General features: G+C 44.0%; 1 protein-coding gene across 1 annotated transcript in view; it reads right to left on the bottom strand.

Annotated features, from left to right (window-relative positions):
• ANKRD33B (ankyrin repeat domain 33B) overlaps positions 1–26,763 on the bottom strand; it is an 89,930-nt gene that overhangs the window by 23,096 nt on the left and 40,071 nt on the right. Inside the window, exon 2 of the mRNA XM_006016526.2 lies at positions 9,426–9,555. Within this exon, the coding sequence (XP_006016588.1) occupies positions 9,426–9,555 (130 nt within the window). The remainder of the gene's footprint in view (positions 1–9,425; positions 9,556–26,763) is intronic.

Genomic DNA, 26,763 nt, shown 5'->3' with positions numbered 1-26,763 from the left:
GTGTGGTGCCCAGAACTGGATACAGTACTCCAACTGCAATCTCACCAGTGCAGTGTGGAGAACTGGAGGATACTTACCCAGGGCAGCCCCCTGCCCATGAGGATTGGCCGGGTGGGAATAGCATGGCCTTGCTACAGTGGAAACTCCCGATCCGCCCAAACTCTACTTTACCACCTCATCAGGTGAGGCGGATTGGCAGGAATCGGCGGTCGGGTCTATATCCGGGGCCACGCTGGGCACCCGAAGAGAGAGGGGAGTGAAAGTGGAAGATGACAGGCAGGTAGGGTGGTTGCCATACCCAACCTGAGACTGAAGTCCCCGGGAATGGGGTGAGAGCCCAACCTGGTCTTATGAGCTTGGAGAAGCTCCCACTAAAAAGAAGAAGAAGGGAGAGAAAACAGAGAGAGGAGAGGGGGAGATGTGCTCTTTCTACTTGTTCACATTTGGGTAAGTGGCTGCCGTGGGTGGTCAATTAAGCCCGTGCGGTGGCAATTAAGAGTGAAAGGAGTCCTGCCACTGCTGTCTAACCCTGGTAGCCCAGCTCCCAGGGAAAAGCAGAGACCAAGAAGTGAATCTGTCTGACCCCTCCATGAAACAAGGGGGATCAGAGTTCGGCAGACAGGAGAGAGACGTTTGCCAATTTGTCTGTTATTCCAGCCGGTTGCTGGCAGCAGTCGCTTAAGCCAGCATGGCAGCAGTTAGGGCGGGAAAAGCAAAGGGAAAGACCCACTTGCCTGTAATGCGGGCCTTTAAGTGTCCAGGCAAAGACAGGCAAAAGGAGAAGAGGCCATTTCGAGTCTCAATAACTGAGGAGGCAACCCTGCGTCCACTACAAGGTGGGTTTTTTTCTTTTTTTTTCTCGCCGAAACTGGACCCGGCGACGCAAACCAAGTACCAGTAGTTGTTGGGTCAGGGAGCCAACCCCTCCCCTCCTTATCATTCAAAACATTGAAGTCGTGACAGGAAAGAAGAAAGAGAGAGAGAGACGACCCAATGACAATGGCGGAAGGTGACACGGACAGGAAGAGGACTGTTGAATGCCAATCAGGTGCAGAGGCATGCGCCTGTACCCGGTGATCACCCAACACAGAGTACAGTGCGACTATCACTTCCTTAGTTTTGCATGAGATGCAATAGTTAATGCATACCAGCGTGTTGTTTGCACAGCATTGCACTGCCAGCTCATGTTCACACATTGGTCAATCACTACCCCTAGGTCCCCTCCTGCCGTGGTGCAAGTCAAATTGTCGCCACTGAGCCTGTAGGTATGTTGGGGATTGTTTGTCCCCAGATGGAGCACCTTACACTTCTGAGTGTTGAACTTCATCTGGTTCCAGTCCACCCAGTTCTCCAGCCTGTCCAGGTTGTCAACTATGGATTCTTTTGCATGTGACCCATGTCTCAATCATGATCCTTTACAAAGCAACACAATTGAAAGTAGTGTTCCAGTATCCTGGACACTTTTCCCTTTTATTACAGCCTTCTTGTCTCCATACTTTGGAACCTGACCGATGGGATTCTATGCAAACTACAGAGTCAGGTATTAGATACATATTCCTAGATTACTTCATACACATCCTCATCAAACGTCCCTATGAAACCTCTGTCATCCAAGTTCACGAATTCTTCGAGCCTTTTCTCCAGAAGGATGTTAGCTTGCTTCTAGACAGAAGCAAAGGAGGAGATGGTTGTTGGACCAGATGAGGTCCCTTCTAACATGACAATACTATGATCCCCTGGGACTTCAGAAGGAAAGACTGACAATCAAGGTACTTCCTCATCCCCAATAAGGGAAATGTACTGTGCCTCATACTATATCTGAGGATGATAGATGTCCACTTCGGGACTTTGAAATTCAGATAACATACTTGCTCATATACCCACTCCCCTAGAAAAGACAGGCACCTTGTTTTAGAGAAGACATAATGAAGGAAAAATGATTTTTCCATAATTATGACTGCATAGAGCAGGGTCAGAGCCCAATATTCCGCTCACTCATCCTTCTCTTCCTGCTTAACCAAGAATTGAAACCTTAGTTGCTGCTGAAGACTGATTTTAATGGATGGATATATGATTTTGAAAAAAGCTAAAAGCAGTATTCAAGGCTGTAAAATAGGAGAAAATAGATCAAGAGTAGCTAAAACACAGCAAAATTGCCAGAAGAAAGTCTAGTCTGATTAATGGAATATCAAAACCATTAAAAAGGAGAGGTGATTGTTAACACCTATGGAATGAAAAACAATGTGCTATTAAGTCAATTGACTCCCTCAGCTGCCTGAAAAAAAATGCCGTTGCTGCTTTGAGTGAAAATTAGATGCAGTGTAAGAATCAAAACAGAGTGCTTCTTTTCCGGACAGAAAATCAACTTCCCTGCTTAAGACCCACACCACAATTTGGTGGGGGGGAGCTACATGTGGTATGTGAATAAATGTGGTACTTTATGTAGAGATCATCATCCTTTCCACGTCCCAAGGAACCAGACACATGTCCCTTAAACTGTTGTGAAAGAATACGTGAGATTTCATCTTGGAAACCCACACCTACAATACAACATTCTCCCCCATAACTTGTCATCTGTGCCAAGAATGTTCATGAAATGTCTGACACTAGTGGCAGTCAATTATAGGGGAAGAGGAATATGTGTATTTTTCTACCTATACAACTGGCTTTTCCAAGCCACATCTCAATGAGAATTCCTTTGGTCCCTGGACCTGATCTGTCAGTTATTTCTAATTACACGCATCAGTATCACCTGGGACCACTTCAGCATGCCCTGCTTGTCAGAGACTCAACTTTACAGGCATCAAACTAGATTCAGAGACTCAACTCCTGCCAGAAGGAAAAAATCTCTACACTTTCCAAACCGCAGATTCCATAACAGCAACCCTGCCAAGTAATATCTTTGTTCTCTTATGGGAATAATGACTTCTTCCACATATGTGAGCCTTCATATGAAATTCCACAGGGACCCACTTAAGTGCTGTTTATAAGAGTACACACACACAAAGACAGTGTATGCAGGCTCCTGACCACCCCAACAGAAATATCCATCTAGCTCTACCAATGAGCTGCATCTATTCTTCTAAGCTATTTACAATACCACAAAAAAAACCTAGCTGATCCATGGCATCCCTGAAGGTCCATTTGGCTGAAATTTCTGACACTTATACTGTATTAAATAGCCTTACTCATAACCATTATGCCTTCTGGGAAGGTCCATGAACTATAGGCTCTGGCAGTGACCCACATTACAGTAACATAAAGATAAGTTCTTGCAATGTATTCACTTGAAATTAATTCCTAAGATTGTGAGGGACTTCCTTATTAACAGGCTATACCTCTTCTTATTGTTTTCACAAGTTCCCTATATTACCTAGTGATAGTGCTTGCAAAGTCCAAAAGGTTCTTTCTGGGATAAGGGGGAAAAATATAAGACAGGCTGTTTCCTAAGTGGATGACCCCCGGTGTATTACATACAGGGTGCATGTACATGAGGCGTTTACTGCACAGTAGACTAATTACCTGCTCATAAAACATCTCAGCATCTACACGTGCACCCCTATTAGGCTGGAGTAAACTAACTTACTCCACAGCAGGATAGTACTTGTAAATACATGTACATGGTTTTCGACTCTCTGCCAATCAGGGGCAGGTAGCAGGGCCCCTCCACAATCAGCAGTGGGGGAGGGTAAGCAAGGGAAACTACCACTTCTAGGTTCTGCCTAGGAGACCAAGTTTTATGAGCAATGCTTAGTGAATGTGTGAACCAAATCCCAAAGAACTGCTCTTCTACTGGCACCCTCTTGAGGTGCCAGTGAGGCAGCAATATGTATATGCAGCAAACTCTAATTATAGGTCAAAACAAGCACTTTGAAATTTGCCTGGAAAGTAGGGGCACAGCTGGGCAAGACCATGCCTGGGGCAGTCACTGACACACAGGGCAATGCCAGCTTCTACCATACTGGATGTTAGGGCTGTGCGAAATTTCACCAGCTGTTTCATTTCAAAGCTGTTTTGGTGCGTTTCAAGCTCGAAACAGCGAAATGGAAATTAAACAAAAGCCTTAAAAAACAGCTTTGAAATTAAACAAGGGTACTTAAAACATTTTGAAAGTTTCAAAACTGCATACCGGGGAGGGCTGTGGGGCTGAGCTCTGTGGGGCTGGCGGAGCCATTCAGAGTGCAATCCAGTGGCAGGAGGTGGGAAAGAGCAAGGGCTGTGCTCCACCAGCCCCATGGAGCTCGGCCCAGTGGCAGGAGGTGGGGGAGAGCCACTGGCCAAGGCTGCGCTCAGAGCCAGGGCTGCACTCCAAGTGGCTCCGCCACTGCCTTCCACGGCCAGACTCAGTTCCATGGGGCTGCGGAGCCTCCAGCCACCAGGCCGTGCTCACCAAGGCTGTGCTCCAAGTGGCTCTGCAGCCCCATGGAGGTGAGCCCGGCGGTGGGAGGCGGGGGAGAACCACTGGCCAAGGCTGCACTCGGACCAAAGGTTGCACTTCAAGCAGCTCCACCACTGGCTCTCCACCATCCCTGTCAGAAAGTGGGTCACCGCATCCTGCACCTGCTGCAGCTTCTAGCTGGTCTTCACGGGCAGCCCTATATAGAGGACATTTCAGTAGACGAGACTTAAAGTTATGAAGCCATGGATGATGGTGGCCAGATCTAAATCTGAAACAAAAGATTGTAGCCTTCTCACTAGTTGGAGTTGGTGAAAGGCACTCCTAGCCCCTGCTGCCCTCTGAAGATCTAGGTGCGAAATAGGATCCAGGAATATTCCAATGCTGTGAATATAAGTGATAAGAGGAGGTTGAACTCCATCACTGTCAGGTGTCCCAATCCCCCTCAAGTCAAGCAGTTTGCCAATGAGCATCACCTCTGGCTTGCCTAGATTCAATTTCAATTGGTTCACCCACATCCAATCCTGAAATGCAGCCAGGCACTGGGAAAGGACAGAGACCCTGGGGGCTCAGTCAGAAGAGAAGGAAAAGGAGATCTGGGTATCCTCAGCCTACTGATTGCACCTGAGTCCATATCTTCACACTATCTCAATCAGCAGCCTCATGTACACTTTGAACATAAGCTAGAAATGACAGATGGGCAGGGTTGGATCTGGAAGGGTCGGGAGAATGCAGCGATGCAGTAGCACCCATCCCCGCCTCCCCTTGGATTCCTGGTGTATCCAAAGTTTAAAACCAACTGCCTCACAGTGGCAGCAGCATTTCTATTCAGGCAGCAGTAAGGGATTTATTTGGCTTCAAAGGTTATTATAATCTACCTGATTCCTTCTAAACTCTTCATTCCACAGGTGCTAACAATGGTCTCTCCTTTTTTTTTTTAACAATCCACAAATCAAGCAACCCTTTTTTCTGTAATTCTGCTGTCTGTTATCTGTTCCTCCTAATGCAGCTCCTATTTCACAGCCATGCAGACTTTTTTTTTTACTTTAGCTAAAAATATTATTTCAGGTGTGGAAACAATAACAGATGAACATTAAGTGAGGTATGGAAATAATTTTCAATGAAGCATTGGATGTACTATTAAGAATCTCAAGGAGGCCAGATTTTTTTTTATTTATCTGAAAGAGGTGTACATTTAATTCTAATGGCAACAGGACTGAGGAAACATCATTTTTGGATTACTTTTTGCCTAGTTTGTTGTGTTGTCATACATTTTATATAATAGAGAAAATGAATTCACATTCCAATAAAGTCATATTCGTTTTTGCTTTGATCTTGAACTGAATAATACAGCCCTCAACCCCTAGCATATTAGTGAAGCTTCTAGTTTCTTTTTACTTGGAGAAAAATGTGCATTGTTTTATGTGATTTTGCACCACACCATCTGCATCCCTCTTTTCATAATCCTAGATTTGTCCATGGAGATGGGAGGTTTGCTGGGGTACACTGGTGCTCTTACTGGTACTGACAAACGTCTGGCATGCCTGGCTGGTGAGGTTTACTAACCTCAGCAGGATTAAACTGATTGCCAGATTTGGGTTCAGGAAGGAAATTTCCCAGGCCAGACTGGCAGTAAATGCTTTTATTTGGTTTGGTGATGGGGTTGTCTATTTGTTTGTCTGCTTGCTTTTCTCCGAATACAGGGCAGGGTTCACTTCCTAGGATCATCTAGCCATATATTACCTAACAAATTCCCTATCCTGGCAACTGCCCAAGACACTGGTAGCATCATGGCCTCTCCTACTTTCTCCCTGTGGCACACTGTCATTTTTTGAAGGCCTTACTTTTTTTTTGTACTTAAGGATCCTAAATTGCTATTGGCCAGTGCCTTTGGGCTGTGATGTGCAGGAAGGGTCAGAGGGGATGTTCTTGTGGACTGTTTTGGACTAAGTATCTATTACACGGTTGCCTGCAACCACAAGGGACTGGACTTGATGACCTAGGTGGTCCTTTCCAGTCTTATGTTCCATGCAGAATCTTTGTTTTCAGTTGCCAAAAGGATATTGTTCTAGGTTACTTTTCACAATTCAGCAATAATTAAGCGGCACCTCTACCAGTTGCAGTGCTGATCACATGACAACATGTATTAATGCTCTGGCAGTATTTTCTGATAATGAATAACTGCTGTTGACACTGTAGGTAAGGATTAAAATGGGGAAAATAACAGCCAAGTTCTTTGGAGTTTGCATAAGCCCCTGCTGACTAGTCATTCTCAACTGCTTTTGGGATCAATATCGAATACTGATGGACAGTGTCAAGCCAATGTCAGCACTGTGGATTAATTCTGAGCTCATTATAATGAAGTATAAAGGTCAGAGAGAACTAGTCCTAACTTTTATGGGTCAAACGGATATTGGAACAGATAAAAACAAAGCAGGTTACAGAGCGTCTGAGCTCTCCTAACTATTATTGGAAAGCTACAGCCATCATTAGCTTGCTAAAAATAAAATGATTCTAAAAGGATTAAAACATTCTACAAGAAAGAATTATTATCACCTAGTGACTTCTTTAATACAATGTAGTCCATAATCTCCTTTGTAAGTGTAATTCAGGCAAAGCCAAACACTTATTAGCAACAAAGGGCAAATTAATTTTCATTGCTACATTAAAAAAAGAAACCTATAGATTTCTGTTTAGCTGCCAAACCTAATGTTGTCATAGTTAAGGCCTGAAAAATAATTGTTAGCCCACATCAGTGTTTTTTAAAACAGAAGTAAACATTTAAGAGGGATTTGATTTGGAGCACCTGTACAATGTTGTACATTAAATACAAATGAAATATATACCTCAGCCTGATCTGTTTGCTGTTAATTATTACTGTTTTCATCTCTTTCGATCTCAGATTTGTAATTTATCAATAGTAAATACAAGTTCTCCTTATTTATGTCTCAGAATTAGTTATCATCGGGTAGGCACTTTCAGCGTGGTGGAATCTTATTTACTGCCAGGCAGCCACGCTCTAGGCTCATGTCTGCTCTCTACAGCCATATGCAGAGATTCTGGCTCCTTCTTTACCGCTAGAGCTGGGAAAATTGCTTTTTGCTCTGGGGTGCAGTAGCCCTAGTGCAGCTACTGTCATGAGGAAGAGAAGAGCTGGAATAGAGTCGTTTATCATGTGGTGTAAAAAAACCCAACCCCCATCCTTCCCCCCCCTCCCCCCCACAAAAAACACCCCAAAACCCCTCAGCCAAACAAAATAAAAGCCCACCTAACATGATGTCAGGGAAAAGGGTGCTGATAAATGTTTTTTCCCCTCATACTGTTTGCCAAGTGTTGGGAGTGGGAGGAATTTTTGACCCAGTCTTCAGCCTTTGGTTGACAGCTTTTCATGTCTAGCAACAAAGTTTGAGGCACAGGATCTCCCTGGATGCCATTCAGTTGGGAGTAGCTGAATACAGAATATCTCATTCCTAGGCTGCAGGGGTTTAGGTTGTAGCCGTGTTGGTCTAAGGATATAGGCAGACAAGGTTCCTTGGGTGAATTTGATATATTTTATTAGACCAACCCAAATGGTTGGAGAATAGTTATTAAGCAAGCTTTCGGGTTCAAAAACCCTTCATCAGGCTAAGGAAGCTGCAGCAGTTGGTGTGTGCTCTTCCTGGATGGAATGAAAAGTAAAGAAGCCAGGGGCTGGGCTGGGCTGGGGAGTCAGTTGCCAGGTAGATTGTAATGTATCAAAAATCCAATGTCCATGTTTAGTCCATGATCTCTAGTATCCAGCAGGTTGATGAAATGGAGCTCATAGGCTCGTCTCTGGGATGCGTTGTGTAAATTTCCCTTGAGGATCAGGACTGAGAGATTGGAGAGAGAGTGGCCCTCCTGTGAGAAATGTGCCCCCACCAGTAATTGGGTGTTTCTGTCTTTGATAGATTTCCGGTGTGCATTCATTCTGGTGCGCAGTTGTTGTCTGGTCTCTCCTACATATCTTCCATCAGGACATTTGGTGCATTGGATGAGGTATACTACATTCCTGGAGGTGCAGCTTCATTCCTAGGCTGGCATTTTGGGGAGGAGTGCTACTTCCCTATACCTTTTCCAACATGCCTACTGCCACAAGCATGTCATGGATTCCATTTGTGGGATGGGGAGAAGGTTTGGCAGCTACTTACTCATGTCATAACTGCCTTTGAGGATTAGGCTGGAGGATCTAGCTAGATAATCGCAGTCCAAAGCCTGGCAGGGTAGGGGAGCTATTTTCAGCTGCATACTACACACAAAGGAAGAGCCAACATTTGGCCAGTGCATACAGACCTTTTTCATCTCTCTTGTGAATCTTGTGTTTCAGGCACTTTGTTTCTATAGGCACTTTGTTTCTACTTACAGTTCAACACTACAGCAGCCTTGAATTATAATAAAAATGTACTGATATTAGATCGTAAATATGCACACAGGCTCAGCCATGGATTTGCAGAGTGTGTGGGATTGTGCTCATGTCTGAATATATTTCTTATTCTTAATTGGGAATGGCTGAATAATATATTTGCAACAAAAATACTTTAAGCTATCAGATAATTCTTTATTTTCTCATAGTCAGCAACTACTGAGGGCCCCTCAAGTTATGGTACAATATATGTGTGAGAAAGCTATAGCTTTGAACATACCATATCTGTGTACAATTGCTAGTATACTCTGTTAGCAGTAGCAAGATCAGCTGTTTGTAATGGGAGGGAAAAGGTAAAAAAAATGCAGGATTTTAATTTTTTTTTTAATTAAATTATTAAAACCCTTTATTAAGAATTAACTAATGGGTTGCCCTCGTATATCCCACTCAAATGTTGTTTGCAATGAGCTAGTAAAATTTTTATGAGAGCTTTCCTTTCGAATGGATTTACCGGAATTATTTTATAAAGTCCTTGACTTGTAAAAAAAACCCCAAACCCTAAAAGTACTTTATTTCAGAAGTCATGCCACAACAAACATGCTGCTTTTTAATAGAGTATACAAAGGTGATACAAAAAGAAAATATTACCTGCTTGTGCAGCTGTTATTAGAGCTGTGTTCCCTTCATTGTCTTGCCAGTTTACATCAAGATGAGGGCACTGTGCTAAGGCTATTACAATATCCACAAAACCTTGGTAGCAGGCAACAATAAGGCCATTCTGCAAATAATAAAATAGTAGGTAGTTAAGAATAAAGAAACTCAGAGCAAGGCATTGATGAAATATTGTATTGATGAAACAGCATAAGTTGCACAATACTTAAGTGTAGAGCCAGCACAATGAGGCAATTTGGGTTAGGTGTTTAGAGTCGATCTGAGTTTCTACAAAGCTTGGTATATGTTGTTAGATCTGGAGGTCTTATTCAAGCCAGCATTTTTAGGGCCACAGCAATCCTAGAGCTACTCACACTACAAGGAGTGCTCTCTGCAGTGTGTCCCAAGAGTGCATAACACTGCAGGGGGCAGAGAACTGATGAGAGTATAACTGTATCCTCCAAGAGCCACCAATGAAAGAATGTACTGTAGGCACATTCTTCTAAAGAAGTGACTTAGAAGAATCCTAAGCACCCTAAGATCCTTTCAAGGACGATGCAGGGTGCCTTACAATGTGAATCATGTCTGTACTCTTAGCAGTGCTAACAAGGCAAACCCAGAGATTTCAAATAGAAATCCAGTGTGTCAAAAACATTCTGACCTGTTCTGATCTTTCTGCATTTTTTGCAAAGCAGGATTGGCTATTTTTCTGTAGTCAAAAATAGAGTGGAAACCATGAACTGGCATTTTTTGAGGAGTGCCTTGAGTCTATCAAAGGTTATATCAAGTTTATCCATAGTGCTTTGGCTCCAAAAATGGTAAGAAACATTCCTTTAAAAGCAACGGTGGGCAAAATATGGCCTGTGGGCCAGATCCAGCCCATGGAGCAATCTTACCTGGCCCATGATGGGTACCTTAGCCCCACCCGGCCCAGGCATGGGGGCAGCCCAGGCTGTGGTACATACAGCAGGTTCTGCTGCCCCTGAGTGTTCAGTGGGGCTGGGGTGGCACGGCAGCCAGACTCTGTTTCCCAGCAGCCACAGCAGCGGTGGCTCCTTACAGCTGCTGGTGCTGGACTCAGGCCCATCTACCCAGCACCCACCACTGGGGGCAGGATCCAGGCAGGCAGGGCATGCAGTTGGGCAGCTGGGATAGGGCTGTGGGCCAGCGAAAAGCAGCATCTGGGAGCAAAACAGGCAGATGGGGCTGGGAAGACCCCAAGATCTTGGGGTGGTGCCAGTGTGGGGCCGTGGCCAAGCCGTGATCCACTGCCTGCAACAGGCACATGGGTAGGGGAGTGCAGGGAGTGGATAGTGGCTCCATCCCAGCCTGGCCCCATACTGTCACCACCCCATGATCCCAATCCCGTATGCAGCTCTCTGCCTGGTCATGTGCCCTACCCACACAGCTCTTGGCCCTGGACTGGGATACAACATGTGGCCAGGAAGGGAGCTACATCCAGGGCTGGGGCTAGGATCTTGGGGCAGTGACATCACGGGGCTGGGGCAGACCCATGATCCATTCCCTGAACATCCCTGCCTGCGGAGCCCACGCCCATCACAGGGGCACGCGGGTAGCAGATCATGGCTTGGCCCTGCTGCTGGCCTCACATTGTCACTGCCCCGCAACCCTGCCCTGTGATTCTGGCTTCACCCACCCATCCTGCTCCTGAACACCACTCCCCATGCGCCCATGTCCCCCATCCAACATAGGAGTTTTGGTGACTTGTTGTACAAGACACAGGGCTGACCCAGTCCATGGCAGCCCAACAAAACCCCGTATGTGGCCCATGGGCCTAAATAATTGTTCACTCTTGCTCTAAAGGCATGGTTGTGTGTAACATGCATTACTGACATAAATGACAAATGTCAATGTTGAGTCTATTTGAAAAGTCAATGGATTAGATTTGGGTTGTTATTTTTTTAATTTAAATGACTTAATTTTAAAAAACCCACAACTGCTCATAATATATATTTTAAAAATACTAAATGATCTCAAACAACCCTAAATGACATGGAAAATGTAACCCATAGGGCTCCCTTACCTACCATTTGCAAACAGATAGGCAAGAGAAGCAAGGCTTTTTGTGGTTTCTTTTATTGGACCAATTGTTTAGTTGGGAGATTGTCAAACATGTTTTTGGGCCTCAAGTGCCCTTCCTCAGGTAGATGTAGGCAATATTATTTCTAGTGCAGCTAGCTCATAAGCACACTTTTCAATTATACAGCAATCAGAAGACAACAGAAATCCAGAGACATTTCTGAAAGCGCAACAAAGACTAATATTAAAAGACTGACTAGTGGGCTAAGAAACCTGTAAGGTTTTGACTTTAATTCAGGAAAGTCGAATTTAAAGTATCTATTGCACACTACCCTCTCTGTCTTTATACTTACTACAGTGTGACGGGATGTACATGATATTCTCACATAGCAGTAGACAATGCATCATGCCATTGGGCAAATTATTATTTTAGAAATATGCTCCAGCTATATGCAACCATATAAATATTTTGTATCCAAATCATAGTAAGTTAGCAGATGTTACTACACAGCAAGCTGAACACCACAAGTTCCAAGACCATGGAGCAATATTTCATTTGGCCATTTAAAAAGAATGTTTTTGTCCAGTGGGTAGTTTTAAGTTCATAATACCTGTGGCTAATTTGAAATATTTAAGATATCACTTTGCAACTAACTTTTATCCTACTATAAATAAATAAAAAGATTGCTTTAAAAAGTCCCAGTTGAATGTTTTTGAGGACAACTGGAAGTTATGTGAAATCTCCATGAGGAATGAGGTAGGAATTGCACCTGACCAACCAAATTTGACCTCAGCACTGTTTCACTCAAAAGCAAGGAAAAACTGCTCCCATGAAATGTAAAAATAGTCTTGCCATTGATTAAATGGAACCAGTGGACTTAACCCAAAACATTTCACTTGCCCATTAAAATTTTTTATTTAAATCTCATTTTTTCAGGATTCACACTACTCTGCTGAATGCAAAATAAGAGAAAGGAGGTTTGGTGGGTGTAAGGTCAAAGGTTCTTCTGAGCCTAGTGGCTAATTGGAAGTGCACGGTTAACGCGTGCCAGTTTCTTCAGTCAGTGGCATCCAAGGGCATGATGTGGTCAGTTTTTTGTTTCCCAACCTGAATGAGCAGGATTTTATTTACTGGTGCATCAGCCAGGGGTCATCCTTGGCACCACCACACCTCCAGAAAGAGGCTTGGAGCCACATCTCCAAAGCCATAACATGCTACCTTAATCACTCTGATATCGTACCCTACAACCAAAAGGGCTTGGTGAAGTTCAGTGGCTTCTTCCACTACCAATATAAGTTCTTAGGAGTGCTGGCTGTGATCTCAGAAAAACTAACAGCTCAACACAGGATAGCAACAAATAGTGCTCACTTCTGGGACATTCCATCCAGGCAGAAAGGACCAGAGAGGACACTTGTTAAATAATTTATGACCACCAAATTATTAGAAAAATGGAAGATAACTGGATTTAAAAAAATGAAACCCAACAGCATGGCAAACACAAACCTCACAATTTTTTTTTCTGTTCAAAGGGTCAGCATAGTTCCACTTGACTCCTATCTGGTCCCTACATAATCTGAGGGTTGTCAACATTAGCAGGGTCTTCCCTGAACTCCAGCTGGTTAATGGTCAATAAGCCCAAGGAAAATCCCCTTATAGTTATCCCTTGGGCTACAATCCTTTAGTGACAGGACAGGCAGAGTAACAGAATGAAGTAAATACAGGTTTCTCTCACTTTATGCGGGTTCTGTATGTGTGAATTGACTTTTATGTGATGACCCTTTTTATACCAAAAATTTGTTATATGCAAGGTAAATTCACTCTTATGCTATTGGTGTGGTGGAAGCCCACAGTCAGCTGCTTTGTGCACTGCATTGTGGGAATGACATACACCAAAATATAGCTTCCTGTGTGGATCTGTGCTCCTTGCTTGTTGTCTGCGACACATGTTTCTGTAGTTGCCATCCCCATTATGGTAACATTCATCACCACCCTGTGCTTGTGTGTACTGTCCACTGTTGGTGAATATCAAAATTGTCTTGTAAAAGTGGTAGAAATGGGTCTGGGAGTCAGTACAGTCGAGGTCTTGGAACGTATTCCTATTTGTTACATTGTAAGGTGGGTTCCCTTTATGCAAATTTGAGTTATGCGCTGTTTTCCAGGAACGCACGTACAGTATAAAGCAAGGGAAGCCTGTACTGACTATTAATGTGTATTTTCTTTCTTTGGACAAACTGAAACCAGCAGCAGGGAACCACCTGATCTATAGATGCTTTTCATGAATTACAAATCTCCGAAGTTATACATTTTTCATAGCTATTGGTCCAAATGAGCTTGTAAAGGGAAGCGATCTATAGAAACCATCTCTAATCTTTAAAATTATTTTTTTTTACTAAGAAAAACAATACTGAATCTATACAAATATAAGGTTTTTCCCCCACCCCAATCACCATGGGGAAAAAAACTCTTCATTTTATAACTGCATACAAGGAAACTACATTAAATACATTGTCTATCATTAAACTGCTGCCCAAAACAGTATGTGCTCAGTAACAGAACTCAACTCTGAAGTTGAGTAAATGCAGCCAATCACTGAGGATAGGTTAGTGTAGCTCATCTGAATAAAATATGTGCTAGTGTCTATTGCATGCAGTCTCCCTCAGCACCAACTCTTTTTCTAGTAAGGCGAGTCACTACACCGAATACATTTTTATATCCTTTTCACTCCCACAGCTGAGCTGCACCTTTCTTTCCCATTTCCAGTCACTGCTGTTTGTTCACTAGCCTTAAAAGATTGTCAAGTGGGGTCCCAAACAGTTCATCCAGCATCCCTTGGTCACCCCCTCTCTCAGCCTGTCATTTATGATTAGTGTGGCCACATCTCCATGAGGTGGATCTGGACCATGGTGTCCTGCACCTCATCTGCATATTAATTTTTGGAGATTCCAGGACTTGTGACTAGAACACCCATTTCTTGTCATAAGTGGGGGGCTAATTAGCATGTGGATCCTTTGTGCGTATATGAGGGGTGGGGGAGTGTATCTGGAGTATAACACATACTGACCAGTGCTGAGCTGTGGGATCAGCATGGCTTGAAACACTGTTGACTCCTTTGGGGCCCAGACCACTGAATTATATAGTAAATCTTGAGCCTTTTGGTTTTGCACCGATCATGTATAAATACAAAAGTGCTACTTAAAAGTGTGTTTGTGAAGTACCTGTACAAAAATCATGTAGCATTTTCAAAAAGAAAAAATGCCTCAATTAACTAAATCTATGGGTACCTGTAGTAATGTGCCTATATGCAAATTTAGCTCCTCTCTTCTATATGTTCAGGGAGAGAGGGTTTGACAGTAAGAAGAGGGGAAGAAGTTGGCAGGGAGCAGAGGACATAGGAGCTAGGGCAGAGGACATGAGGGCTACCAGATCACCTAGTGATAGGGGGGCATATTCAAGGCAAATATCCAATAATTGCATTCTATATCTTGAAAGTTTTAACAAATTTGTACATTGCCTATATACAGAATCTAATTACTGGGGGTGGTCAGCTTATATTCAGGGTCATTTTATAGTCAGGCAAATATGGTAGGTTACATCTTCAGCTGGTATAAATTCACATAATTCAAGTTAATTTAGTGTGTTTTGGCAATTACACCTGTTGAAGGCCTGTCCCACTGAATCCACCAAGAAGAAAGCAGGCTAGCAGGTGTATCTCAGAAGTGTTTCTCAGACACAGGACTTCCTAAGGTTAGTTGTAGGGTGATGTATGTTATACAATTCTCTTGCTGCGCTTCCTAATGGAAACCTGTATCTGAGCAATCATCAGATCACATCTGGTCTTAATTTACCCAGTCTCCAACTAACCATAATCCAATCCTAGCAGATATGGCCATCTTTCTAAAATGCTCTTACTAAAGCAGTCTTCCCCCTCCCCCTCCATGGACTACTCTCAGCACAGACCCTACTGGGTGATAAAAATACAGTTTCCTTGACATGGTATTTCCATTACAACCAGGTTGCTAGCTCAAACCATTAGTGGTTGTTTCAGTTTCCTCATCCCTTTACATTCTGGACACTCCTTTCTGTTCAGGTAACAAACAGCTTCATTAAGATACAGATACAACATGTAATCTCTTTGATCATACATAGACCATAAAATTTCTCAATTACACCTTTGAATAAGATTGTTATTCTGATTTATTTTCTACACAATTCATCCTTCCACCCAATCTTTAACAAAGCTTGGTATTTCTTGATAAAGTATTTTTCAATTTCCTTCGAGTTAATGTGCAATACTTCAAAGCATTCATTTAAAACTGGATAGGGGATCCTGTTAGATAAACACATCCTTATCTTCATACAACTTCAGGTAATACTTACCAAAAGGCAGTTATCCTCCTAGTGAGGCTGTCCAGGCTAACTTTAAAATTATTGCTCTTTCTGCCCTTAACATTACTATATTCCTTTAATAATTACTTCTCATTGAATGCTCAGGAATTAAATCTCAACTCCAAACCTCTACATAAAAGAAATACAATCTGACTGAGTGGAAAAAAATTAAACGTTAATTACATTAGCAAAATAAATGTACAAAAGCTTAGAAATTAGGAAGTGAGTTGTTTTAATTTCAGAAGAAAATGCTATGTATTACTCTTAATTCCATGGTATTTTCAACAGTGTAGTTCTTTCCAATGTGTAAACCTGTCACTGATTCACTCTCTATTTAAAGTTTCGGTTGTACAGCAGAATAACAAAATCCTTCAGGGCATCTCAGAAAAAAAAATCTCTGCTTGGAGACAACTTTATTCTTATATTTTTGGGAAGGTTACTGCCTTACTGCATTTTGGGACTTTCCTCTTATTTTTAACACCTTCTAAGAAAAGTTTCTTTGTCAGGAACAACAGGACCTATGTACTACCATATCTGCATTAAAATCAATGGCAAGTCTAACTTCACTGGAAACTGCAGCAGGTTCTAAAGCAGGGCTCCAGATGCAACATATCTCTCCTGTCACCTACAAGGATTTTGCTGATGAAATTCCAGGTTTAGATTAACTTAGTTCAGATACACATTGAGAAAGATATTACAGGTTTAACTCAAAAGCTAAACCTCATAAGACCTTCAAATAAAAACAGCAGATGGTACATCTTTCATTCAATATTGACTTTTACATTGCAGAGAAATGAGTTTAACTGCAAACTTTTTTCAGAGTATCCTTAGTGTAAATGGCATAACTTTACTAAATACATTTGAACTATGCTAATGTTCAGTAGCTGAAGATGTGTCCTTAATAAAAATTTAGAAAAACATTTAGGGGAGTAATCCCTGAGCTTCAGAAACATTAAATAGGTGGCTTCACTGTTAACGTCCTTTAACACCTAGACCAGGGACAGACGCTGGATGTCCATGTACTTTGTGGTCTCATCAAGGTGACTTAGTTTTTTGCATCTTCTCTTCTACTCCTGACTCTGGCCTTAGCTTTTTTGCTGAAGGCTGCAATAGGCTACAATGATTTTGATGGATCAGACTACCTAGGACACACAGTAAATCACTAATTAAAGTTTACAGAAGTCAGCAGCATTAGTCATGAGAGACCACGGCATCTTGAAAGCCTGTTTTAACATTTAAAACAATTAATATAGCTAACAACTGTCATAATCTGCTTAAAACTGTTTTAATAGTGCCAATGAGAAATATAACTGACACAAAATTGCTGCCCAGCAAACCATTTCTTGGAGCTATTAATAAGACAAAAAGATAGGGCTGTCTATCTTAATCCACAATAAGATACGATGGTTCACAATAACATACAATTCTGCACAAAAAGTCTTTAGAAAGCAATTAAAACAAGTTGTGGTCCTAGGAAAAGGTTCCTAGTAGGCAGCTATGGAGTACGACCCCATCTTGTTTTCTATACAACAGATGCAGAGCTTTCCCTTGCTGCCTCATTAACACGACATTTACACTGAGCTCAAGGAAGCATCCACAGGGACAAGAACACAGCTTGCTTGTATCTCTGCCTATTCAGGCCTCTGTCTCAGGTGAAAACCAATAAGAAAAACAGCTGTAATCACAGCCCTCCTCAATGTTTAGGCATGTACTATTAGAGTGGTTCTTCACAAACACCCCCCAGCCTGCAGCAGAGTTAAGGAAGTTAAGGCTAGTTCCAATCCCAAAAGCATTCCTGTGACCACAGGAGGCAGTCTTAGCAGGCAGTAGCCACTGGAGGTGGAAACTTTCAATGCTGCTGTCTGACCACCAATGAGTAAAGGAGACCACTAATAAGCTGTGCCAGATTTAGATAAGGGAGGGAGCCAGTGAGGAGTTTGATTTCCCTCCCTCTGGCTGTCCTGTCCTTACAGGAAGAGGGAGGAGGAGTCCTCTCCCAACAGTTCTGGAGATAGCTCTTGGAAGGTAGCTACTCTCTTCCTCTTACTGGCAGAAAGATAGTACTGGGAAGCAACAGATGTTTCCTAATGATGAACCTAGGGCAGGGGTGTCCAACCTTTTTGAATGTGGGGCTAAATCACAAACTTTTTACCCCCCGGGGGGTGGGCAAGCCATATTCAAAGACCTCACAGGAAGTGGTATCACATCAGGAAGTGATGTCATGTGACCTTTGACACCAATGAAGTTGCAGGAAGTGACAATGAAATGGATCTGGAAATGTGGTTTAAAATCCAAAATAAAAACAATATAAAAGCAACAATGAAATAATACCAAACACTTGACTAAAATAAACACTTTCGCTTCTACTTGCTTCTCAGTGAATGAAAGAAGCATAATGCAAGTCGACAGATCAAATGTGGAAAAGATATCAGCCAGAGTGGAAACTAATCAAAGCAACAAAATATGGGCATTTTTGAGAATAATCTTCAAGAAGATTTACTCTTATTGAATTAATACCTTGTTAGTAACACATGTTTAACAAGTAGTAACAAGCTGAACCCCCAATCCCGCACAAAGAGAAACAGAAGCAAACACAATCCAAATACTGGACAGTATTTTTACAAAGATTTTTACCTGCTCCAAATTTACATTGGAGTCCGGATCATTCATGCTCTATTCTTGAGCCTATTGTTCAGTCTTAAAGGAGCATACAGCAAAGCTGCAGGGGGCCCAGTCACAGCTTTCCCTCCCTGGTGCAGCCCAGCCAGCCCTATCAAGCGGTGGCTTCCCCACGTGCCAGCTGGTCCCAAAAGGCAGGAGGCTTCACCGCCACTTCTGCTGGCCAGTGCCGACCCACCCAGGCATCCCCAACAACATGTGGGAAGCCAACTTCAGCCGCATGCTGCCCTGCCCAGCTGGGTCGGCACCAGCCAGGAAAAGCAGCATGTGGCTGAAGCCAGCTTCCCACGTGCTGCTGGGGATGCCTGGCTGGGTCAGCACCAGCAAGCAGAAGCGGTGGCAGAGCCATGTGCCACTCAGGACTGATCAATGCAGACAGCACGTGAGAAGCCAGTTTCAGCTGCATGCCATTTTTCCTGGCCAGTGCTGACCTGGCTGGGTCTGTCCCATCCAGAACAGCATGCAGGTGAAGCTGGCTTCCCACGTGCTGCTGGGGACAGGAGGAGGCGGGCCAGGTCTGCACTGGCCAACAGAAGTGGCGGCGGAGCTGTGTGCTGCTCAGGACGGGACAAACCTGGTAATGCTGCTCCGGATGGGACAGACCCGCCCGGGTCAGCACCAGCCAGCAGAGGCAGTGGCGGAGCCGTGTGCCGCTCAGGACTGACCAGCGCAAGTAGGGGGAAAGTACAGCTGAGCCCCTGCCACTCCGGCTGGGCTCATCCTGTCCCAAGTGGCACATGGCTACTCCTCTTCCCACATGCACTGTATTGGCAATGTCTAGCTGACGCGGTGTGTGGCGGAACCTTGTCCCTTCCCCAGCCCTTCAGCAGCCATTAGGAAGCTGCTGAGGGGCCAAGGGAGGGACAAGGGGTGGGAACGAAAGTAAACCATGTTTACTTTCGTTTCCCATCGCAGCACCACGGGCCACAGAAAATGGCTTGGTGGGCCGTATGGCGGCCTACGGGCCGTATGTTGGACAAGCCTGATGTAGGGGAAGCAGGAGACAGACAGCTTAGCAATGGGATACCAAAAAAGAAAGGAAGAGGGAAACAAAGTTGTTGAAAGGCATAGCAGGGCATCAGAAATAGGGAGCATAAGTACTGACATAAGAAAATAAGGGAATACAACACAGGTATCGACTTAAGGGAATACTAACCTAATTCAGAGGTTAGTAGAGAATAGGTAGGGGAACCAAGGAGACCAGAATGAAAGCAGTATAGGGCAAATGCAAAGGATAGACAAGGTGCAGGGAGAACACTGGGGTAGATTAAGAAAAAGTAATCAGAATGCCATGGGCCTGCACATGCCATGGACACAAACATACATGAAGATACAGGCACTGTTATCATATAAATAGAAGGCATACTACAAGGAGGTTTAACAGGCTGGCTACCCCATGCTGGGACACCCTCAGCCTACTCGCCTGTTCTGAGGCAGTCTGCCCCATATCTCATCCTCCACAACTTGTTGTATAAGAAACTGTTGTTAAATGGAGGAGACTACTCATTTTAATGCCCAATGCTCGGGGCGATAACACAACTCTGACCTTCCCTTATTGTGTCCCATGCCTTGCAGATGACATTCAGATTATTACAGTGTCTCACACCATGACTGATGCTCCAGAGTCTCAATGGAACTGTCACTCCCCACTGGAGCATGCAATCATTGTGCTCCCACACTGGCAGATCTTAACCTATTACCAACATAGCCTCTGGCCCATCTAATACTTCAGGCATCTGTAGACTTACCTGAGCTTGGGGTTTCACCCTTAACTTAATTTCTCATGGGGGTTGGCCTATGTGCTGCACTTCAGATCGCGTTCGTGCCCCCTACTCAGCACACTCCTAGTGCAGCTCTTCAGGCCCTCATAATTAGGCCCTACTCTACACCAACAATGCACAGTGCTTTGGGTCAACCTTGTGCACCCTACTCTAGGAGGGCCATTTTCTATTTTAATTGCTATGCCCCCTCTCCCCCTCCACTGAGGCAGAATGGGACTCAGGTGTCTGGAGATGTGCCTGGCCCCCACTTTCTATCAGGGTGTTGTACCACATGGGGCCCACGTGTCCAGAGATGTTCCTGGTCCCGACCTTGGGTAATCCACCAAGGTATGGGGGCTAGGGTTATTAGGCGCTCTCACCCGCCTTTCACTGAGAGGTAACTGGCCTGGCCTTTCTGGGGGCCAGCCCCACCAGGCCACCCTTCCCTGACAGGGTGCAGTTTCAAGTCATACCCAGGACCAGGAGCCTCCTGCCATCCCCATAGCTCCTGCCCTTACCTCGAGGGTGTTCTGAACAGCTGCTCAGTTGGGTGTTGTTCTTGACTGCTTGCAGCAAACTGATGCCACAGCCCTGAGGGCCTGGACCTAAAATGCAGGTTGCTTAGCTCCCTCCACCGATCGCAGGACCCTTCTAAAGTCAGGTGACTGCTTCATTAGAGCTAGCCGGCACCTCCTGGCTGCACTGCTGACTGCTCTATAGCCCTTAAAGTGGCAGGTACTGCGGACGCTCTGCTACAAGCAGGCACCGAGTGCACTCTATAAACTCTCTTTTTATTTTAGTTTTATTTTAGTTTACCCTACGAATTAGCCACACAACTTTTTTCACGCACAAGATTCACCAGCTGTTAAATGGGGGCAGATTTATTTCAAGCATGAGTTTTGAATCTAGCCTACCAGTGAAAGCTACTATAGCCAGTTAGTACTGCTCAAGTTCACTACTGCCCATTTATCAAAAATCTTACTGAAATTATAAAATTGTCACTTTGGGCACATCCAGATGAGCACACACGTGTGGTTTGTGGTGGTGCAAACCAGGGAAACTTGATACAGGCCAGAATGCACATGCAGGGGCATTTCCTGGGGACAACTAGCAGTGGCACAAATATGTTCCCTCTCATGGGGACATGCCCCATAAGAGTAGAAAAAAAATCTCTAAGTCTGAGTCAAGATGAGTGTGGACATACAGTAGTGGTGCCGCAGACCTGTCTGCAACACCACACAGTGCACATGCAGGCATTCCTTGTACTACTACCTTGCAGCATGGGGGTGGGTTTTTGACCCTGAGAGATCCCAAAGTAAAAAAAACCCACACCGAAAAAAAGCAGGGCAACGCACATGGCAGCAGCACATGCCACCCAAAACTGGAGCCTGGTCAGCTGGAGCCACACTTCAGCTGTCAGTCAGGCTTCCTGTCACAGGTACAGTCCTGAGAGGACCCCAGGACCCCAGGTAAGGCTGCTGGGGTCAGCACAGTTGCTGTCCCTAGCCTCCTCTACCCTACCCAGGGTAAAGTGCCACATGCCAGAGCAGGCGTGGTGGAACAAACATTCTCCGGAGACAAGTAGCAGCAGCACTTTGTGCCACTGCATCTTCTAAACTGCATCAAGGAAATTTATGAAAAAGACACAACATGAGACCTTAACTTTCGTATCAGCTACACAGAATTTGTAGGACTGCATCATGCAAGAGTTCTGTGAAAGCAATCTTACTTTACTATAGTAGGGGGCCCAAACCTACAAAGTGTTGATGATTCATTCTCCATTAACTCATATAGAGGTTAAAAACAATTAGTCTCTCACAGGTTTATTTTAAGCAGAAACATGATACTTGGTCTTAGCACGGTTTTGGGAAGTCTTAATTTTTTAGAATGATAGAGTACAATAAATAATGCTTTATGTAGAACATGTGGCAAATTCACTTCACACTTCTCAAGTCCTCATGTGAGGACTGGTGATAATTGCTGTGTATAGAGGATTGGGTACACAGCAATATATTCATCTTCCCCAAATGATTTTAAGGACATTTTAAGTTTTCACCACCTGCTTTAGCAACTGGAATCTTGGCAAAAACACTAAGATAATTTAAACATATAATTTAAATATATGCATATTTATACTAATATATAAAAGTCTTAGAAAACGTAATATTTACCTATTTTAGGTGCGCTTTATTTCACTCATGACTGGGAGCATACTGCTTGTATAAAGTACTTTCAAAACTGTTCGGCAGTATGGAACATCAGTGTACCTAGCTTAGTAAATTATAATAAAGGATTTTTACGTCGGGGGAATATTATATACATTGGATTTTATGTTAACAATTATATAGGCAATATTACTTGTTATTCCATCATTATGGAAAATGAAGAAATTGCAAGAAATACCACAGGATCAATAATGAACCCAAGGTGAACAACAAAGCAAATGAGAGATGCTGTAAAATGATTTTAGCTTTCCAGAAAATCTCTTCAGACATTAATTTTTTTCTCCAAGATGGCAAAAATGAAAGTAAATTAATTTAGCCTTTCACTAGTTGCTTAGGACAAATAAGGTGTTTGGCAGAAGAATAAAATACCATTAGGTTGCTGTAGGCATCTTAGTAAAACACTAGCGAAAGGCATTTGAGCCTAGGCTGCTAAGCTTGTGTGACAGTTTTATGGTAGCTGTAATTAAGCAAATATGTAATTTTACTGAATCAAAGGATGATGAACTTTAACAATGTATATTCAGATAGAATTATAACAAATGCATTTATAAAAGTATGCAAATCCAACAGCATTTATAAGCAACAGAAATTTAAAATAGAAATAATAAGAATACTAATAGCATTCAACTTATGTTAAATCTCATCCTTGTTAATTTAGCAAATAATGGTAAGTCACATATTAAATTTGCAATGTTATGAGAAGCATGAAAATTTATGTAGTTTTTTAATGTTAAATGACCATAATACAAAGCAAAAGCATCCAAGTGATTCTGTTCATTTCAAAAGAAATTGCCCAAGAATTATTTGATACAGGGCAAATATTAACCTCGTTAAAACTGTATAAGTCAGGAGTCATTCAAAAGTCAAAAGCAAACTTCCAAATTTGCGTAACAGCAATTAAAAATAATTTATTTCATAGATTTCATAGACATCAGGGCTGGAAGGGACCTCGGAAGATCATCGAGTCCAGCCCCCAGCCCAAAGGGCAGGAAGTCAGCTGGGGTCATAGGATCCCAGCAAGATAAGCATCCAGTTTCATCTTGAAGGTGTTCAATGAAGGCGCTTGAAACACCTCCGGTGGCAGGCTGTTCCAGACCTTGGGGGCTCAGACAGTAAAGAAGTTCTTCCTTATGTCCAGCCTGAAACGATCTTGAAGTAGTTTGTGACCATTCGACCTCGTCATCCCTTGGGGCGCTCTGGTGAACAAACGTTCCCCCAGATACTGGTGGTCACCCCTGCTAAACTTGTAGGTGGCCATCAGATCACCCCTGAGCCTGCGCTTTTTCAGGCTACAGAGCCCCAGGGCTCTCAGCCTGTCATCATAGGGTCTGCTTCCCTGACCTCTGATCATGCGCGTGGCTCTTCTCTGGACTCTCTCAAGCTTCTCCACATCCTTTTTGAATTGTGGAGCCCAAAACTGGACACAGTACTCCAGCTGCGGCGTCACTAAGGCCGAGTACAGGGGGAGAATGACGTCCCGGGATTTGCTTGAGAAGCATCTATGGATGCAAACCAGAGTTTTGGTCGCTTTACTAGCTGCCGCATCGCAAATGGCAAAAAACAGTGCATTTCAAGTCCAAATACTGCCAGTTGGGTAGCAGCCACCTGCTCATAATGCCACCACTGACTCCTCATATTACAGTGACTGGGACCAGACCACAAAATTCATTCCCAAATATCCTGCAGTCACCAGAGCCAAGTTTTCCTTCCTTGACACCACTATGGAAATCTTATATATTTACATTCAGGTCCTTGCAGATCAAGCTTTCCTAACCAGCATCTCAGATTAAGCGAGCAAGAAATGTGTTTAAAGCATACCCGTGCCAAATGACACAAAGCAAACCCACAATGTGAAAAAATCATTTTTGGTTGAGGAGCCAAAACAAATTCAACATTCACATTCATTTCTGACATTTGGCTCTATGCCCTGCTGGCAAAACATTGCAAAAGTGCAGTCAGTGCAATGCCTGCAGGGTCAGACCCACAATGATTCAAGAAGAATTACAGACCGTTTGACAGAGCCAGCCCAAGTATCAGAAACTCTCTAGTTGTCGCTTGGACAGCGATTCACCCTCTCAGCATCCCTGAGCAATTCATGCTGCCTTTCCCAAGTCCACACCACAACCCTTCCTTGTAGTACCTAAGCACCAGCTCTCACTGCCCCAAGCCGGCACTCAAAGGGCAGTCACGTACCCGCTGAGCAAGACAGCCATGCCCCCTCTTGTTTGTTCCCAGCACTCGATATCCATCCTACACCATAGGCATTTGTTCAAACACAGGTACGGCTGGGACAAGAGACCAGACGCAAGCCTCACACCTTCCCACCATGCAAGGCCCTAACCACTGGGTTTCACAGTCGGGAAGGGTGGGCTGCAAAGTCCCCAAGGCTCTTCCACAGCCCTGTGGTTAATGTGCGTGAGGGTTGCTCCTGGAGTTTATAAGAATAGGTGAGACAAACACAGGTCTAGTGTGGCTTAGATGGGGATGATGCTTCCGTGCGCCACGGATCCACTTCCTAAGGTCTGAACTTTGTATGTGTAACCCTGCCGGCAGCGCTACACACAGCCGCGTCCAAACTTTTGGGATCCTGGGGTCCCAATAGGTCTGGTCTACTCCCCCTCTGTCTACGGACTGGGAGCACCACTCATTGCAGTGCTGTCCAGTGGTGCTCCCCGCACCAGAACACACACTAAATAACTACTTCCAATCATTTATTATTTACAATAATAACAGAGATTGATGAATTCAATATCCCATAAATAACAAGCAAAATATTTTCCATGAGCTCAATAATAATGTCTACCAGCAGATAAAGCAAATACCAAGCATATCATATATGATTATGTTATCAACTATAACACTCAGACAACTTATACCAGGTATATACACTTAACCAGCCAGGTCTCCACACACCCACCCGGCCCGCAGCAAAGTAGCCCACTGTGCCGTGGCGGCAGTGGAGCCCCGGCGACCGGTGCTCGCTCTGCCTCACAAGAGGGGGGGTGATCGATGCCGTCATCTGCACAGAAGATGGGGGCGCCTGTCAGGACCTCAGGTGTGGCTGCTCCGCAGGCTGTCACCCAGCTTCCCATCGATCACTAGGTCGCCGACTAGGTCATCCCCAGTAGCCAGTACCAGGTCGAGCAGCGCTTTGCCTCTCGTTGGCCCATAGACTTCTTGAGTCAGGTAGAGGTCATCCACGCATGAGAGGAAGCTCTGCGACCGCTCAGATTTTGCTGAGCGATCCTCCCACGGGATGTCTGGGTAATTGAAGTCACCCATGACAACCATGGTCCTGGAGCAAGCTGCCTCAGCCAGTTCCTGGGCAAACTCCTGGTCAAGCTCAGGACTTTGGGTGGGAGGTCTGTGATAGACTCCCACCGTTGTGTCCCCTGTGCCGTGTTCCCCATGGATTTTAACCCAGAGGGTCTCCAGCCGTCCACCCTGGTCGCCAATATCGGCTTGCAGGGACGTGTAGCTTTCCTTAACATAGAGAGCTACCCCCCTGCCCCTTTTCTCTACACGATCCCTCCTGTACAGGGTATAGCCATCTATCCCCGTGGTCCAGTCATGGGTGGAGTCCCACCAGGTCTCCGTTATCCCTATGACATCGTAATTGTTTGCACTGAGCATGAGGACGAGCTCCTCATTTAGTACTGAGCATCAGTATCTGATATTACCCAATACGCACAAACTGAATGAAATCTTATAAACTATATATACTAGTAAGATAGAAGGCAGAACAAGGTAGCACTGTAACTGGTTCAGAGAAGCATCAGCTTTTATAGGCAACAGCCTAGTTCTTCAGATGCTATGAATGAAGTCTCCTGTACAGTGCCACTCTTCCCTGTCTTGTGCCCGACTTGAGACTAACACAGATAACCGTCTCTCTATGCTAGTAAGAAAAACATTTGCCACTTGCTTAAAATCATATTTATAATTGGTTTCACTGATTAGGTCAGCAGAGAATGAGGCAGTAATTATCCAGATCATCAATCCCAGAAGAAAGGTTGTTTGTGCACTTCAGAAATCCATCAGGCACATACATTTTGATAACACTTATACAAGAGAAGTTAAGGTAATGGTGTGTGTGGGTGTGTGTGTGTGTGTGTGTGAGTAGACACGCATGCATGTACACACACACACACACACACACACGTCACATACACACACATCGTTGAAAAACTGACAAAAAGAACCAAGAGGCTGAACTAGTACATTTTTGTTTGAATCAAAATATAGAA

The sequence above is a fragment of the Alligator sinensis genome, unplaced genomic scaffold (assembly GCF_000455745.1).
Source record: "Alligator sinensis unplaced genomic scaffold, ASM45574v1 scaffold82_1, whole genome shotgun sequence".
In the NCBI taxonomy this organism is placed as follows: domain Eukaryota; kingdom Metazoa; phylum Chordata; order Crocodylia; family Alligatoridae; genus Alligator; species Alligator sinensis.
This window is presented reverse-complemented; position numbering and strand designations above follow the sequence as displayed.